Source organism: Stegostoma tigrinum, chromosome 14, assembly GCF_030684315.1.
Source record: "Stegostoma tigrinum isolate sSteTig4 chromosome 14, sSteTig4.hap1, whole genome shotgun sequence".
In the NCBI taxonomy this organism is placed as follows: domain Eukaryota; kingdom Metazoa; phylum Chordata; class Chondrichthyes; order Orectolobiformes; family Stegostomatidae; genus Stegostoma; species Stegostoma tigrinum.
The window spans coordinates 46,043,245-46,058,984 of record NC_081367.1 but is presented as its reverse complement, the minus strand read 5'-3'; the positions used below and the strand labels follow the sequence as shown (position 1 = coordinate 46,058,984).

The following is a 15,740-nucleotide window of genomic DNA, read 5'->3' as shown; positions in this document are numbered from 1 at the left end:
GACAGTCTCGTTCCCTCCGTAGCCACTTTGAGGTCAGTGTGTGGTGGCACAGAGAGTCCGGGCATGCATGAAGGATCTCACAAGCAGAGCCCTTCCCGCTATCAGCCCAGCAATGTCCTGGTGCTTGTTAGAGAGTTCTGGTGATGAGGCATTCTGCCAGATGACTTTGACAGTCTGTGCAAGGAACGACTCAACAAGATCCACCCTTTCATTCGCCCGAAGGGTCTCGAGGATGTTACGTGCTGACTACTGCCTGATGGACTTGTGGTCAAAGGTATTTTTCTTCACAAATGTCTCCACAAGGGACAGGTGATACAAGGCGCTCCAACTACTTGGAGCTTTCTGCAGCAACGAGACCAAGCCTATCCTTAGCAACAGTGGGGACAGGTAGGACCTCAGTAAGTAGTGACACTTAGTGTTTGCGTATTGGAGCCGTACTCACAGCTTGATGCAGCCACACACAAAGTTAGTCAAGGGTGAGGGGTGACATTGGGTATGTTTGCCCCTCTATGTCCAGTTCTTCATTTATAACATCCCTTCAGATTGAGTCCATGTTCCACCTCCAAATGAAATGAAAGATGGCTCCGATGACTGCAGTGGCGCAGTTTAGGGAAATAGGCCAGACCTGCGCCACGTACAACAACACTGAGCTTACCTCACACCTGATGACCAGGTTTTTACCCACAATGGAGAGGGGTTGGTGGTCCCATCTGCCTAGTTTCTGCCTCGCTTTGGTGACACAGTCCCCACAAATTTTGGTGCATGCTTCTGCCCCTCCAAACCAAATACTCAGCACCTTCAGGTAATCTGCCCTGGTGGTGAAGGAAATAAAGGATTGGTCAGCCCAGTTCCCAAACAGCACTGCCTTACTCTTGCCTCGATTCAAGTTGGCACCAAAGGCCAGTTCAAACCAGTTGCAGATGCTCACGAGACTGCGCACTGACAGCGGATCCAAGCAGAAAACGGCGACTTCTTCCAATGTACAGGGATGCTTTAATCCGCAGGTCACTGTTGCCTAGAATAAGCAGCCCTCTCAAACTTGCATCCTTTCTGATGGATTCAGAAAAAGCCTCTCTAGAACATATTGAAATGGAAGCAGGGAGATGGAAACACTGCCTGACTCCAGATCTCAATGGGAAGCTTTTGGATTCCCACCCATTGTTTGAGACTGCACTAACGATGTTGGTACAGAGAAGTCGAATCCAATTACAGATACCCTTCCCAAAGACCATTTTGGACAGCATGTCTCACATGTACATGTGCGACATCCTGTTGAAGGCCTTCTCCTGGTCTAGGCTGATGAGGCAGGTGTCCAACCCCCTGTCCCTGAGGAGCACAAGGTTCTCAGTGATCTTCCTATGCAGTACAACACAGATTTGGTTGGGGTGTATTACTAATCCCAGAGCAGATCTGACCCGATTGGCAAAAAGCTTAGACAGGATTTTGTAATTCACTTACAAGCAATTTCATTGTTGAACATGAGGGTGATGATACCTTTCCTCATGGATTTCCTCATGGTATCTGCAGGAAGCATATTGCCATACACCTCCAGCAGGTCCTGGCCAATCAAGTCCCATAGAGCAGAATACAATTTGGCCAGTAGGCCATCATTTCTGGGAATTTTATTCTTTTTAAGGGACTTAAGGGCCATCGTCAACTCATCCAGAGAAAGTGGTTGATCCAGCCTTTCCTGCGTGTTGTCATCTAAGACCTCAAGGACAGGGGACTGGAATGACTGGGAGGCTGTACTGTCAGTGGGCTTCATGTTATACAGTCTGGCATAAAAGGATTTGCTGATTCTCAAGATGCCAGACTAAGATGACATTACCGAGCCACCTTCAGACTGCTAAGCACAGAGCTCTCCTTGTGCACTTTCCAAAAGAAGAAATGCGAGCACATCTCAACCTGCTCCAGTGGACCCTGGATTAGAAGATTATCTTGGATGTCTCCGAGGCAAAGAGCAGGGTTTGCTGTCTCTTCACCTCCTGGAGATTGTCTGTGACATCGACCCCCATTGTTTGCAGCAGAAGCAGGTTCTGTATACTTTTCTGGAGTTTTGACTGTTTTCCCTGCCTCTCTCTTGCATTTGAGGATAAAGAACCTCTTGATGTTCCTTTGAATGTTTCCCACCAGTCTACTGGAGACTCAAAGAGGAGTTTCATGGTTCTCCAACCTTTGAGCTCCTCAATGTTTTCTGGGGTCAACAAATTCACATGCAGCTTCCATATTTCTTACCTGCCCTTGGGTCATCCTGTAGGTGAGTTGGCCAGCAGGAGGCAGTGGTCAGAAAAGAACACTGGCTTGATGTCAGTAGATGTGCTGGAGAACGCTCGGGACACAGACAGGAAATCTATCTTTGTGCAGTTAGATCCGTCTGGCCGTGACCAGGTGTATCTACACTGCGCTCCATGTGCAGGGGTGCTGAAGACATTATGTAGCCTGACTGTTTCCATCAGGAATCTGGATGTGGTGTCCTGTTTGCTGTCAGGCCCTCTGAATCGTCCATCCATACAGATGTTGCAGATGAAGTCTCTGGTAAGAATGACTGGCCTGGACACAGCCAGCAGCAGTGGAAACTGCAGCAGTACAGACAACTGTTCACGCTTTAGAACTGCGCAATGCACTCTAATTAGTCTTAGGGGAGACTCCTGTATACATAATGTCTGCTATATGGAGGCGCCCACCAACCACCTCCTTAACTTCAGAGTTGGTGAATTTGCTTTGTTGCAGCAGAATACCCAGGACAGAGAAGCGGTAATCATTGTGCACCACCCTCTCAACCCTGACCAAATCATAGGCTCAAGTGCTCATAAGCTCGGCCATTTCCTGTAGCTGCTGAGGGACACTCCTGCAGAAACAGGAGGTCTGCTTTAACATTGGTTAGGTAACCACATCATGTGGTAGATTTAATGCTACACACGTTAATTCTCACAGTTTTTAAAACCCATTTTAGATTTATATAATTGTTAAAATCCAAAGTCCATTTACCCACTGTCTTATCACTGGGGCAGTCTCTGCATCCTTGTGGTGTGGGTGAACTGATGGACCTGTGGAAGGCTGAGGTAGCTGTCCAGTTCCATCCTGAGGCCATTGCCCTAGTCCTGTGTCATCATGGTAATGATGAAACCGGGAACATCTTGTTTGGAGTCTAAGCAAGAGACAGTTGTCCCCCGCTTCTTACCCAAAGTGCCGCTGCACCCAGTTGCCCAGACCTGTGGTTCCCGACAGTGGAGAGCTGGCTTTCGCTGAGCCCTTTACGACATGCACTGTTTTCAGGTTGAGGGCTGCTCCTCTCCTTCTCCCCGATTGTCTTGATCCTCCTTTTCTGCTGGTGACCCTCTCTCCACAAGTCCTCTTCATCAGAGGAGCTGCTACTCTGACCTTCGTGCAGCTGCCTCTTCCCATTCTGTTGTGGGCCTGGCAAGGTTTTCTTTCATGGTTTTTTGTCTCTGTTTTCCACCTACTTGACTTCTTCATCACCTCCTCCTCCATTGACTCTTGCTTCTCCAGTGGGGGTGGAGGCTGTTGTGCTACTGTGCTGACTTCCTGTCTTTGCTGTCTGGCCTGTCCCACCTTCTGTGTGACCCTCACTTCATTTTTCTCAGCGGGTGGCGCCTTTCTGTTCTTTGGGAAGGCATGGCTCATGTTGCCACTGCTCACATCTGAGCATATGTGGCCCTGCATCTTGGGCACACGTTACACAGATGGCCTGCTTCCCCACACAGGTTGCAGTTCTTTGTCTGTTGGCAGTCTTTGGTCAAGTGCTCCTCCTCCTTACAGTTCTTGCACACAGTCACCTTGCACTTTGCAACTATGTGCACTGACCTCCCCCAGTTTTGAAAGACCCCTGCACTGCCCCACGTATGTAATATAACCTCAGCTCCGTCGAATTGCAAAGCTAGATATTGGGTGGAGGTAATGCATTATGGATCTGGAGGAACACAGCAGGTCAGGCAGCATCAGAGGAGAAGGAAAGCTGATGTTTTGCGTCAGGACCCTTCTTCAAAAATGGGGGAAGGGAAAGGGAGCTCCAAAATAAATAGAGAGAGGAGGGTTGAGCCTGGGGGAGGTAGGTGGGATCGTGATAGGTGAGTGCAGGTAGGCGGTGGTGGGGATTGGTCAGTGAGGTGGGAAGGGCGGATAAGTGGAAGAGAAGACAGACAGGTTTTGTATACAAACCTGGTAAATTCGCCCTCCCCCATTTCTGAAGAAGGGTTCCGACCAAAACATCAGCTTTCCTGCTCCTCTGATGCTCCCTGACTGCTGCGTTCCTCCAGCTCCACACTGTGTTATCTGACTCCAGCATTGGCAGTTCTTACTATCTGTTGGGTAGAGGATGTTCCAATCGGCCTCTGCCCTCAGGATTACCCTGATTGGTTGTTTGCTGGTCTGGATCCTGATGTAGTCCGTCACATCATTTCTTCCCATTTCCACTTGTACATGCGTTCCCAGGAAAATAGAACATCTGCTGCTGGCACATGGAGGTTAGACATAATGTATGGTGACCAATGTACTCGTCTGTGCAGGAAACACAAGTATTGGCACTGCATTCAGGATGAAGAAGCGACCCTCAGCTCCTTTCTCCTCAAACATCTTCAGGAGACACTGATGTTGCTTCGTGCTCCGAAAAATCACAACAAAGCACCCGCCACTGGGGAAGGTAGTAGATGTGCACTTTTCTTCTTTCAAGCAGCAGTCCTCCAATATCCAAACATGATCTTTGATCTAGTGATGATCTCAATGGCTGTGACGACTCACAATTCAACACTTGATCTTAGCCAAAATGCCTCATTCCTTAACACTGTAGGCTTTGGGCACTGAAACAGCTTTTTAATAAAGAAAGGCAAGTTAGTGAAAGGTTTATACTAAACAGAGCTTGGAAAAGAAGGCTACCTCACCTCATTTGTTGAGTTTGTGAACATGTTTCCCTTTTTGGCTATCAAAACTATGCTGATGAACATAACTCTAGTGGCCTAGTATCTTGTTGAGTATTTGTTACATGCTAATGAATGCAAAACAGACTCTTGACTATGAAGGTCAGGAAAACCAACTGTTTGAAAAGGACTGGAAATTTAGTTGCAAAACTTTACCCTGCCATCAGAAAACTGAACTTTTGTTACTTGGCCAATTAAGTCCCATCAACTGCCCTTGTCAAAGTTCTGGGTGGACCCAGAAGATTCCACCCATTGTAATTTTATCATTGAGGAGGGCGGTGTGTAACGATGGCCTCTTGTAACCATTGTCTGTATTCATAAATGCAACAAAAACCGGATTAAACGATGCTCTTTTACTTAAGTCTTATGCCGTCTTTACACCTTGAAGCCTACCTCTTGGACCTAGTTTTTGGTTATCTGATACCTTTGTCACATCTTGGTTAACTGCTCCCTGGGAAATCTCTTCCAAGGTCTGTAAGGAAGGCGCTATGTAAAGGTAAGTTTTGTTAGGTGTCTGTTTCCATGACAAAACATCCCACTTCCACCCCCACCACAAACATACACACGAAAAGAAAACCGTCGGCGGAAGTGAGATAACATCATGGCGATGTTGCTTCCGGTGCCGTGTAAGCTAATGATGTGGATGGGGTTGGCCCGGGACTGAGCCGTTACCGAGTGGCTCCCGGACGCCGATCCCGGCGTTAAGTCATCGCCGAGTCCCGGGAGACCGAGCGGGGTGGACGTTATCAGACAAGAGGGAGGAGGTGGCTGCCTTACCGGAGCACCATGATCCGCTGGATACGGCAGCAGCTGGTAGGTCTCATGCCGCTTGTGGAGGGGAATCTGCGGGCTTTTGGGGGCTGAGGGGCGATGAGAGTGGCTGTGAACGTGGAAGGATGTGAACAGGCGAGCTGCTGTCTGTTCCGTGTAGACCGTAAACCGGGATCACTCTCCCTCCGTCCCTCTCTCTGTCTGCTTCCACCGTCAGTGTAGCCGGGTGGTGGGCCCGAGAATTGATTAAAGCAGCTACTTGTCAGCTGGCGGCTGGGACAGGAATGGTTTCGTCTTAAATTTTGCTGTTCCTGGTTTTGAGTACTTGGCGATGGAATTTTTAACCCCTAAAAAAAGTTTTGTAACTGGGGAAGGAAATATTTCAACCCATTCAGTTTGGAATCGTTAACCCGAGACTTTATTTTATACGTTAAATTGTTAACCTGAGACAGTGTTTCAGGGACTCGACGAAGGTTTCCACTCTTTAAAAGTTATTTGCTAACACCAGCTACGCGGTCTGAAATCGAAATTTAAAACAATTAGATTTTTTTTGGGGGGAAGAGGACTCTTTGAAGGAGTTATTGGTTTTTTAAAAAAGTTTTTTTGGTGTCTTGAGCATCATTTGGTCTTGAACGAAAACAGAGGTTGCTGGAAAAGCTCAGCAGGTCTGGCAGCATCTGTGAAGAAAAAGCCAGTTAACGTTTCGGGTCTAGTGACCCTTCCTCAAAACTGCTTTTCGGTTTTTGTCATTTGGTCCTGTTACGTTTCGGATTGCTACTTTGCACTATAAAACTGCTGTCATTAAAACCACACCCAGCAGAGGTGGCATGATCATGATGTACGTAATCTTAAGTGATTCACTCGTCGATGAAACTTTAACCGAAAAGTGTGTTGTAACTTTCCGAGTAGGAGGATCTTGCATCTCTTCACGAAGTCCACAAGAAACTTCCCGAACAATTATTTTTGAAGGCATGTCAATATACAAAAATGCGTCGCGTTGAAGAACGAAGCAGCATAAAACTTTCAGCCCGTCGATCAAATTCCGTGATTCCATTAGATTACGGTTGTTCCATACTTGCATTGTATTTCAAAACCGAAACAACTGCTGATGCTGTTAGTCGGGAACAAAAACAAAGTTGCTGGAAAAGTTCAGCAGGTCTGGCAGCATCTGTGAAGGAAAAAACAGAGTTAATGTTTCGGTTCCCGTGACTCTTGCTCAGAAACCGAAACATTAACTCTGTTTTTTTCCTTCACAGATGCTGTCAGACCTGCTGAGCTTTTCCAGCAACTTTGTTTTTGTTTATTGTATTTACTTACCTAACTTGGTTTCATGTCACTACCACTTTCACCTCAGATTTAAAATTATTAATTGACCAAACTCAACATTTTTTTAAAGGAGACGTTCCATTTCAGCTCCCCTTTTCCTGAGATCATCCCTAAATGTACATTTTAACGTTATACTTTCCTGTTCTGGATTCTGAACACAGGCAGTTTATCTCTCCCCTCATTTAAACTTTTAGTCATCTTAAACATTTCTGATCATCCCTAAATTCCCCAAATTTAAGGAAATACAGACAGAGTTGAGCATAATTTAACTATTTTACTTTAACCCCGATATCATTCTTGTTAATGTGATAAATGACTAATAAAAGCAAAACTTTGTGGATGCTGGAAATTGGAAACAAACAAAATATTGGAGGAACACAGCAAGTCTGGCAGCATCTGTGCAGAAACAAATAGTTACTGCTGAGTTCAGTATAACACTTCAGAATTTATAAATGATTAATCTGTTATTTAAGAAATCAACTGAATTATGAGTTGTCCAGGATAGCAAGAAAACTCACTTGCTCTTTAAAGAAAAGTGAATTTATAATTTCTTCAATAGGCTAGTAGAATCTTGCACTTAATAACAGTTCTGAAAATTAGCACTGCTGATCATGAGGTATGGCTTCAGTACAGCACTGATTATGTGCTCAAATGGCTTGAGTCCTTGACCTTCTGACATACTTTAAAATGCTGGCACCAGGAGGTGTATTTTCTGTGATAGCATGGACTGTTAATTTTAGTCTTTCAGACATGTGCTGTACTAACAGCACAATATTTAGTAAATATTTGCAGGGAAATAGAACAACTTACAGGAGCTCCGCAGTGTCATAATCAGACAAAAGTGCACAGCAACAAAGGAGAAAATGTTAGGATGCATGATTAAGAGCTTGGTTATAGAAGCAGTTTGAAAGATGTGCCAAAGGAGCAGAAAAATTTAGAGAATTTGTGTTGGAGTGTTAATGGCTGAAGATGCAGCTGCTCATGGTATTATGAAGGACGTGCTAATGAAAAGTCTAAAGAGGTTAGAGTTGTAGGGGATGTGTAATTTACTCAGCTAAAAGGGGATTTGAGAACACATGCAATTCTTAAAATCAGTGCATTGGTCGACAGGAGACCTTTATGTGGCTTAGGGATTGGACAGTCAGCTTTTGTAAGGGCTCGCGTTTGTAGAGTTGATGACAAATGGCCAATCTGATTTATGGTAGCAAAATCACGCATGATTTTTAGCTAGCAGATTACTGCACAAGCGAGGATGGAAATGAGTGATGTTACAGGTGTGGAAGAAGGTGATCTTCATTATGAAGGCAGTATTGAATTTAAGTTTACAGTTAATGAGCTAAGTTGTGAACTCTTTATAGGGTCCAAGGAAAGGTTTTGGAGAATCAGGCAAATCACCTGACAAGCAATGAAAGATAAGGGCTACAGTGGTTGAGTATAACAGTGTTATCTGAGAGATTCTGGAGCCTGGCACCACTGTTGAGCAAGAAATGTTATCAGTTTAACAATAACCCAAGGCTAAACCTAGATTAACGTTGTGTTGTCTATTTGCTCAGATGCAAGATTAAATATCTAAAATACTAGAGCTAAATTATATACTTCCAAAGATCGAGATTGAACATCTTCAGGTAAATTGTTGGAGGGGATTCTGAGGGACAGGATTTACATGTATTTAAAAAGGCAAGGACAAATAGTCAACGTGGCTTTGTGCGTGGGAAATCGTGTCTCACTAACTTGATTGATGCTATTGAAGTAGTGACACAGATTTAAGGTAGAGCTGTGGACATTGTCGATATGGACTTCAGCAAGGCATTTGACAAGGTTCTGCATGGTAGACTGGCTAGCAAGGTTAGATCACTTGGAATCTAGGGAGACCTAGCCATTTAGATACAAAATTGGCTTGATGATAGGAGATGGAGGGTTGTTTTCAGACTGGAGGCCTGTGACCAGGAGGTTGGTGCTGGGTTCACTACCTTTTATCGTTTATTTTAAAAATTTTGCATGTGAATATAGGAGAAATGGTTAGTAAGTTTGCAGATTACATCAAAATTGGTGGTGTGATGGATAGGTAAAGAAAATTATCTTAGGGTACACTGGGACATTGATCAGATGGGCCGATGAACTGAGGATGGTCGTTGGAACTTAATTTAGATAAATGTGAAGTATTACGTTTTCACAAGCCAAATTAGGGCAGAACTTGTATAGTTAATGGGTACGGTCCTGGGGATAGTTGTGAAGCAAAGATACCTTGGGATGCAGGTTCATAATTCCTTGAAGGTGGAGTTTCAGGTAGAAAGGGGTAGTGAAGGTGTTTGGTATGCTTGCCTTTATTGGTCAGTGCATTGAATATAGAAGTTGAGACATCATGTTGTGGCTGTTCATGACATTGATTAGACCGCTGTTGGAATACTACTTTCTGTTCTGGTTTCCCTGCTATAGGAAATTTGTTGTTAAACTTCAAAGGGTTTAGAAAAGGCATACAAGGAGGTTGCCAGGGTTGGAGGGTTTGAGCTACAAGGAGAGGTTGAATAGATTTGGGGCAATTTTCCTTGAGTGTCAGACTGAGAAATGACCTTTATGGAAGCCTATAAAATCGCGAGTGGCATGGATAGGGTGAATAGCCAAGGTATTTTTCCAGGGTAGGGGAGTCCAAAATTAGAGGGCATAGGTTTAAGGTGAGAGGGGAAGATTTAAAAGGGACTTAAAGCACAACGTTTTTGCGCAGAAGGTGGTGTGTGCGCAGAATAAGCTGCCAGGGAAAGTGGTGGAAACTGGTACATTTTTAAAAAGCTTCTGTATGGGTATATGAATAAAAAGAGTTGAGGGATATGGGCCAAATGGGAATAGATGAACCTAGGATTGCTGGTCATTGTGGGTTGAGTTGGACCGAAGAGTCTGTTTCTATGCGTCTTGAGTCTGTGACTCAATTTCAATTAAACAAGCATCCTTTTTCTAAGGTGAGAAAGGTCATCACTTCATTGAATATAGTTGATATTTTGGTTGTAGCTGTACTTGGTAAGTTTTTCTCTTTTGAAATATGCTATGTAAATGCAATCAGTCAGCCATTTACAACATAGGAAGCCATTCGACCCACTGAGACTATGCTGGCTTTCCTTGCAGCAATCTGGTCAGTTCTGTTCCTGAACTTTATCCCCATATTTTTTCAGGTTCACTTCCTCTTTGCTTCCACCACGTTTCTGGGAAGCAAAACTTCAGGCCATTATCTTTCAATGTGTATTTTTAAAAAATAAACTGCTGTATCCCATAACCCTTGTACCAATAGCTAATGGAATGGATTTCCTTGTATCTTGTCTAAACCTGTAGGTTTATCAAAACTCCTCTCAATCTTACTTCCTTCAAAGAGGGAAAAACCCAAAAATTCTCCAACCTAATGTTGTAGGTAAATTGTCTCTTTCCTGGAATCATTCGTTTAAATCTCTTTTATACAATCTCGGGGTCCACAATCCTTATGGGACCCAGGACTGAGTACAGTAGTCTAATTGTGGCTTAACTAGAACGTCGTAATGGTTCAGGAAAATCTCTGTTCTTTTGAACTTAGTACTTCTGGCTTTGAGGTCCAAAATCTTGAATGCTTCACTAATCTGTATATTCTGACATCTTCAAAGATCTAGACATGCACTCTCCTAGGTTCTGTGTTCTTGTACACTTTTTGATGCTGTGTAATAATTTTTGTATTGCCTCTTCCTATCCTGTCTAACCACCTGTCTTTCCTGTGCTAAATTCCATCTGCCACTTAGCTGGCCTAGATCCTAGCCTATGCTCTGTTGCAGATGATTGCAAGAGTTGCAACAGTGAGGGTGAAGATAAAGTTTGATCTCGTGGGTGCCTTTCAAAATTTCAATATCAAAGTCACTTTTTCATGGAAATTTTTTTTAGATATATATCATTGACCTTTGAATGCCACTGTCCACCATGTTCCAGTCTCAAAATAAAATTACCACTTACGTTATTCTCTCAAAATTCTATTAAAATCTAATTTGTCATGGCTGCACCTATTCTAGGAGTTCCCTGGTACAGTGTTTTAAAGCCAAACGTCTGTTTTATACACTATTTCCTCTCTAAGGTAAGGCCATAATGCTGGTGTTCATTAACAATTAGTGTTTATTTCCATTCCTAGTTTTGTAGTTCAGCAAACAACCTGTGTGCACTGGGGCTGGGTCAGTAGTCAGGGTTGGCCTGATGGTTAACCAGTAACATTGGTGCTTGGTCATCACCGTCTCTAACAAAAGAACATTCTAAATTGACTCCATGACATTCAGTAATTTCCTAGGGACTCAGTCGTATTACTATGGAAGTGAAACCTCTTGAAAGGAAGATCAACATTGTGACTACAAGAACAAGTCAAGGCTAGGTCATCTGTGTGGCAAGTCTGTTTACCATCAGCAACAGGCAAGTTAGCACAGTGGAATGAGTGTCATAATTCCAATTGTCTCATGCCTCAGTGCAGATGTCGGTGATTGATTGCAGCTCCACCTCTGAGTGTTCATGTGTAGATGTCATCTATGTATTGCACCTTGATGACAGAGTCGGGTGGCCTTGGTTCTGACCTGGAGACATTGAAGCCTGAACAGTTTCCCACTTGTCTTTAATTTAGCTCCACTCTGGCAGGGTACTACAGGGATATGGGATGAAGTGTTATGGCAAGGAAGATGAGACATTGGTGTAATGGCTTATACCTGCTTGACCCTAGTTTGCACTTGTCTTGGATCCCTTAATGAGAATTACAGTTTGCATGTTATCAAGAAGCAAGTGGACAATGGTGACAAATTTCTGTGGACAGCTGAATTTGAGGAGAATATTCCATAATCATTCCCAGGTAACTGAGTCAGAAGCCTTTTTGAAATTGAAGGCCATTTTATAGATGCTGGTACAGTTCCCTTCACTTTTCTTGATTTGCGGTGTGGCACAAATACATGTCCATATGCCTGTTGATGGTGGAAGCTGTTTGATATTCTGGGATGAGCCTTTCGGCCTCAAGGAGGAAATGGCCAAGGAGGATTTTCATGATGACCTTTCCCATGGCAGACAGTATGGAAATCCCTCTAATAACTGCAGTCAGACCTGTCTCCTTGCTTGAGGGTCACCCCAGTCATGGCATCTGAGATCTCATGCATGCTCTCTTCATTTCCAGGCAAGGGCAATGGGGTTGTAAATTTGTCAAGAGTGCCTCTCTGCTGTAGTTTTGTACTTCATTGGATTCCATCTGCACCAGAATTTTGTTGTTTTTTTTAAGCTATTAAATGGGCTTTTCAGTCTCATTATGGGTCAGAGTGTGCTCAGATAGTAATAGTTTGAGAGTTGTGGGATTGTGTTGAGAGCACTTGCATCACTGGCTGCAGGAAACATTGAATGTCTTTGTTTTTTGAGAGCCTTGTCATTTGTTGATTCTCAGTGAAATAGGTACCTGGCTACTGTAGGTGACTTGGCACTGAAGAAGCCGTGCACATTCTACTATAGTTACATCTGTACACTACTGTTACTAGTGTCATCTTCCACTTGTTAATTCTTACCTCTACATATGGATTCTCCATCTTCCGACCCAAGATCATTTCTTGCTATAGTACTTAGTCCATCCTGTATTAACAATGCTTACTAATTAATTTTTCCTTCTTGTTTGTCATTTCCCAGCATTTTTAGTACTCTGCTTTTGAACTCCACATAATCATGTTCCCAGAAGTACAAGATCATACCCGTTTACCTATGTTCGTGCAGTTAACGTACTTATTTTGTTTAGAGTTTGAGTATTGCACATTCAAGTAAAGGGCCATTAATTTTGCTTTCAAATTTTTTCCCCCTTTTTGATCCTACTTATTGTTGATTTTCTGTGTTTGTAATCTGTCCCTTCCTATTCTGTTCTGGGTATCATTATCCAAATTGCTTTCCTGTAAGCTGCTATATCCTCTTAATTTGCAAGTTTTATATTTCCTATGAACTCTCTTCTCTCTTTTTTCCTCTTTCTTTTTTCTCTCTCTCTCTCCCTCTCTCTCTCCCTCTCTCTCTCCCTCTCTCTCTCTCTCCCCTTTCTTTCTTGCTTCTCTATTCCACACCCCCCCAGCGTCCCTGCCAAAAAGAAAGTTAGTTTAAAGCCCTCTTTAGACATAGTTATTTGACTTGCCAGAGCAATGGTCCCAACACTGTTAAACTGAAGCCCATCCCGTCGGAATAACTCATTTCTGCCCCAGTACAGGTGCCAGTGCTCCATGAACTGAAACCCATTCTACCTTTCACCAATTTTTGAGCCACAAGTTTAACTCTGACTTTATTTACCCTGTGCCAGTTTACTCATGAATCAGAAGTAATCCCAGTATTATTACCTTGATTTTTTTTGGGAAGAAGATTAGCTCCCAACTATCAAATCTTTCAGCAGAACATCCATTCTAATCCTACAAATGTCATTGGTATCAATGTGGACGATGACAACAGAATCCCTCCCATGTTCTTCAGTCCTGAGGATATCTCCTTAATCCTGGCATTGGGCAGTCAGCCTAACCTTCGGGAATCCCACTTATGGCAGTGGAGAACAATATCTGTCTCCCCAGTTATACTGTCTTTTATCACTGCTATATTCCTATTCCGTTCCCTCACTTGAATGGCTGTCTGCATCAAGGTGCCTTTCAGTTCAGACATTCTACCTGCACTTCCCGTTCTTGACAGCACAGCTTACAAGAAGCACATAACTTCTGGACAGTTGCAAGCTTCTCCTTTGCAAACCTTGTGTTCTTATACCTACCTCAGCTGCAGTCACACCTATCTGTTCCTGATTACAGATCAGTTTCTAATTACCTACTCTGAGGGATGCATCTGCCCTCTGAAGTGATTTGTCCAGATAACCTTCACTTCCAAATTTTACAATGTCTGCAGCTTAGGATTCAGTTCCTCTATTTGGATCCAAGTTCGTCAAGCCTCGAACACTTGGTGTAAATGCAGTTGCTCTGAATCACTGTTTCCAGCAGCAAAATATCAACTGTTCTACCGTCACTACATATTTGTTTTTGAATATAAAATTAGTGATTCTAGACTCCCTGCTTTTCCATTGTGATATTTAACTTTATAAAATTCAACAAGTATCAAAATTTTACTTCAGCACGAAAATCAAGAGGGGGAAAAAAACACTGGAGACTTAAGCACACATTGTTTATCTTACTGTTACTTTAAAATCTTGAAACATTAACCAGTTATACCTACCAAAAGCTTCATTCTTGATTTTGTGATGTTACGCCGCTACTGGTTTCACTACAGGAGCCCATACTTTTTATTTTCTTGCTCCGCTCATCCTTGAGTAATTGTTTCACCAATGTCATATGAGAGAGTAAGGGAGAGAGACAGCTGGCCATGGTTTTATTTGAGGGTCACCACACCACAGGCAAGGGAGATGTTGAGAAGGAGATTCCTTATGGTAACCTCAGCTGGTGCAGGAAACGTTTTGAGATTCATGCACTAGAATGCCTAGATCTTCTGTTCTTATGAATTCTGCAGTTGTTCATTTTTTTAAGAAATCATTTGCTTTGTTTCTCTTCCTAGCATAGTGAACAACTTTACACTTTTTCACATTATGCTGTTTTTGTCAGATTTTTGACCATTCACTTAATGAAGATGCAGATGAATAAAGATCAGGATATGAAGCGAACATATCCATCTATTCAGATTTCTAGCTATCTTCCTTCTCATTTGGATATGTCAGTTTTCAGGGGTCCGCTGGAACCTGTCCATGTTTCACAGTGGCAGCAGTGAAGTTACGGAAAGACATTAGCGGGAATGAGAATTGTACTCTTCTCATCAGTTCATAAGTTGTCTTTAAAATTATGAAGTAATGGGGAATAATATCTGGGCAAATCATCTCCTCCACTATTTAGTTCCCCACCAAGCCAAATTAAAATGAGAAATGTAGAATCACTTCACTCTGTCATATTCATAGCATTGTGCAGCATGGAAACCCTTTGGCCCAACTTGTCCATGCTGACCAGATATCCTAAATTAATCCAGTCCTGTTTGTCAGCATTTGGCCCCTGTCTGTTGGAACCCTTCCTATTCATGTACTCATTCAAATGCCTTTTAAATGTTGCAATGGTACCAACCTCTATCACTTCCTCTAGAGGCTCATTCCATACATGCACCACCATCTGCATGGAAAAAACTGTCTCTTTGGTTCCCTTTACATCTTTCCCCTCTCACTATAAACCTATATCCTGTAGTTGGACTCTCCTACTTTGGTGTGGGGGGGAGTGGGGGAGAAAGACCTTGGCTATTCATCCTACCCATGCCCATCATTATATTGTAAATATCTATAAGGTCACCCCTTGACTTCCAATGCTGCACAGAAAATAGCCCCAGCCAATTCAACCTCTCTTGATAACTCTACAACCCCGCAACATCCTTGTTAATGTTTTCTGCATCCTTTCAAGTTCAACAACATGCATCCTTCCTATAGCAGGGAGACCTGGTGAGGAGGGAGAAATGAGGAGACCAGATAACTTGGCAGCTTAGGCCTGGACGTATTCATGAATATTTCAGATGCTGTAAATATTTGAATTAAAAGTATTGTTAATTCACCATGTACTAATTTTAATTTATACTAAATTTCATTGTTTTTTTGACTAAATTCTTTTCACTAATTTTTAATTAAATTACTTAATTTGACCAGACGATCAGAATTTTCAAATTCACGCAAACTTTTTAAATTCATTCCACTTT

The 15,740-nt window shown here is 43.0% G+C and overlaps 1 protein-coding gene across 2 annotated transcripts in view; it reads left to right on the top strand.

The window, feature by feature from the left end:
• Positions 1-5,513: 5,513 nt before the first annotated feature.
• atp11b (ATPase phospholipid transporting 11B) overlaps positions 5,514-15,740 on the top strand; it is a 178,517-nt gene continuing 168,290 nt past the window's right edge. Inside the window, exon 1 of one of the 2 annotated variants that reach the window (XM_048542085.2) lies at positions 5,514-5,747. In XM_048542085.2, the coding sequence (XP_048398042.1) occupies positions 5,721-5,747 (27 nt within the window). In that variant the 5' untranslated portion in view covers positions 5,514-5,720. The remainder of the gene's footprint in view (positions 5,748-15,740) is intronic. The other variant, XM_048542084.2, reaches the window with a different exon arrangement.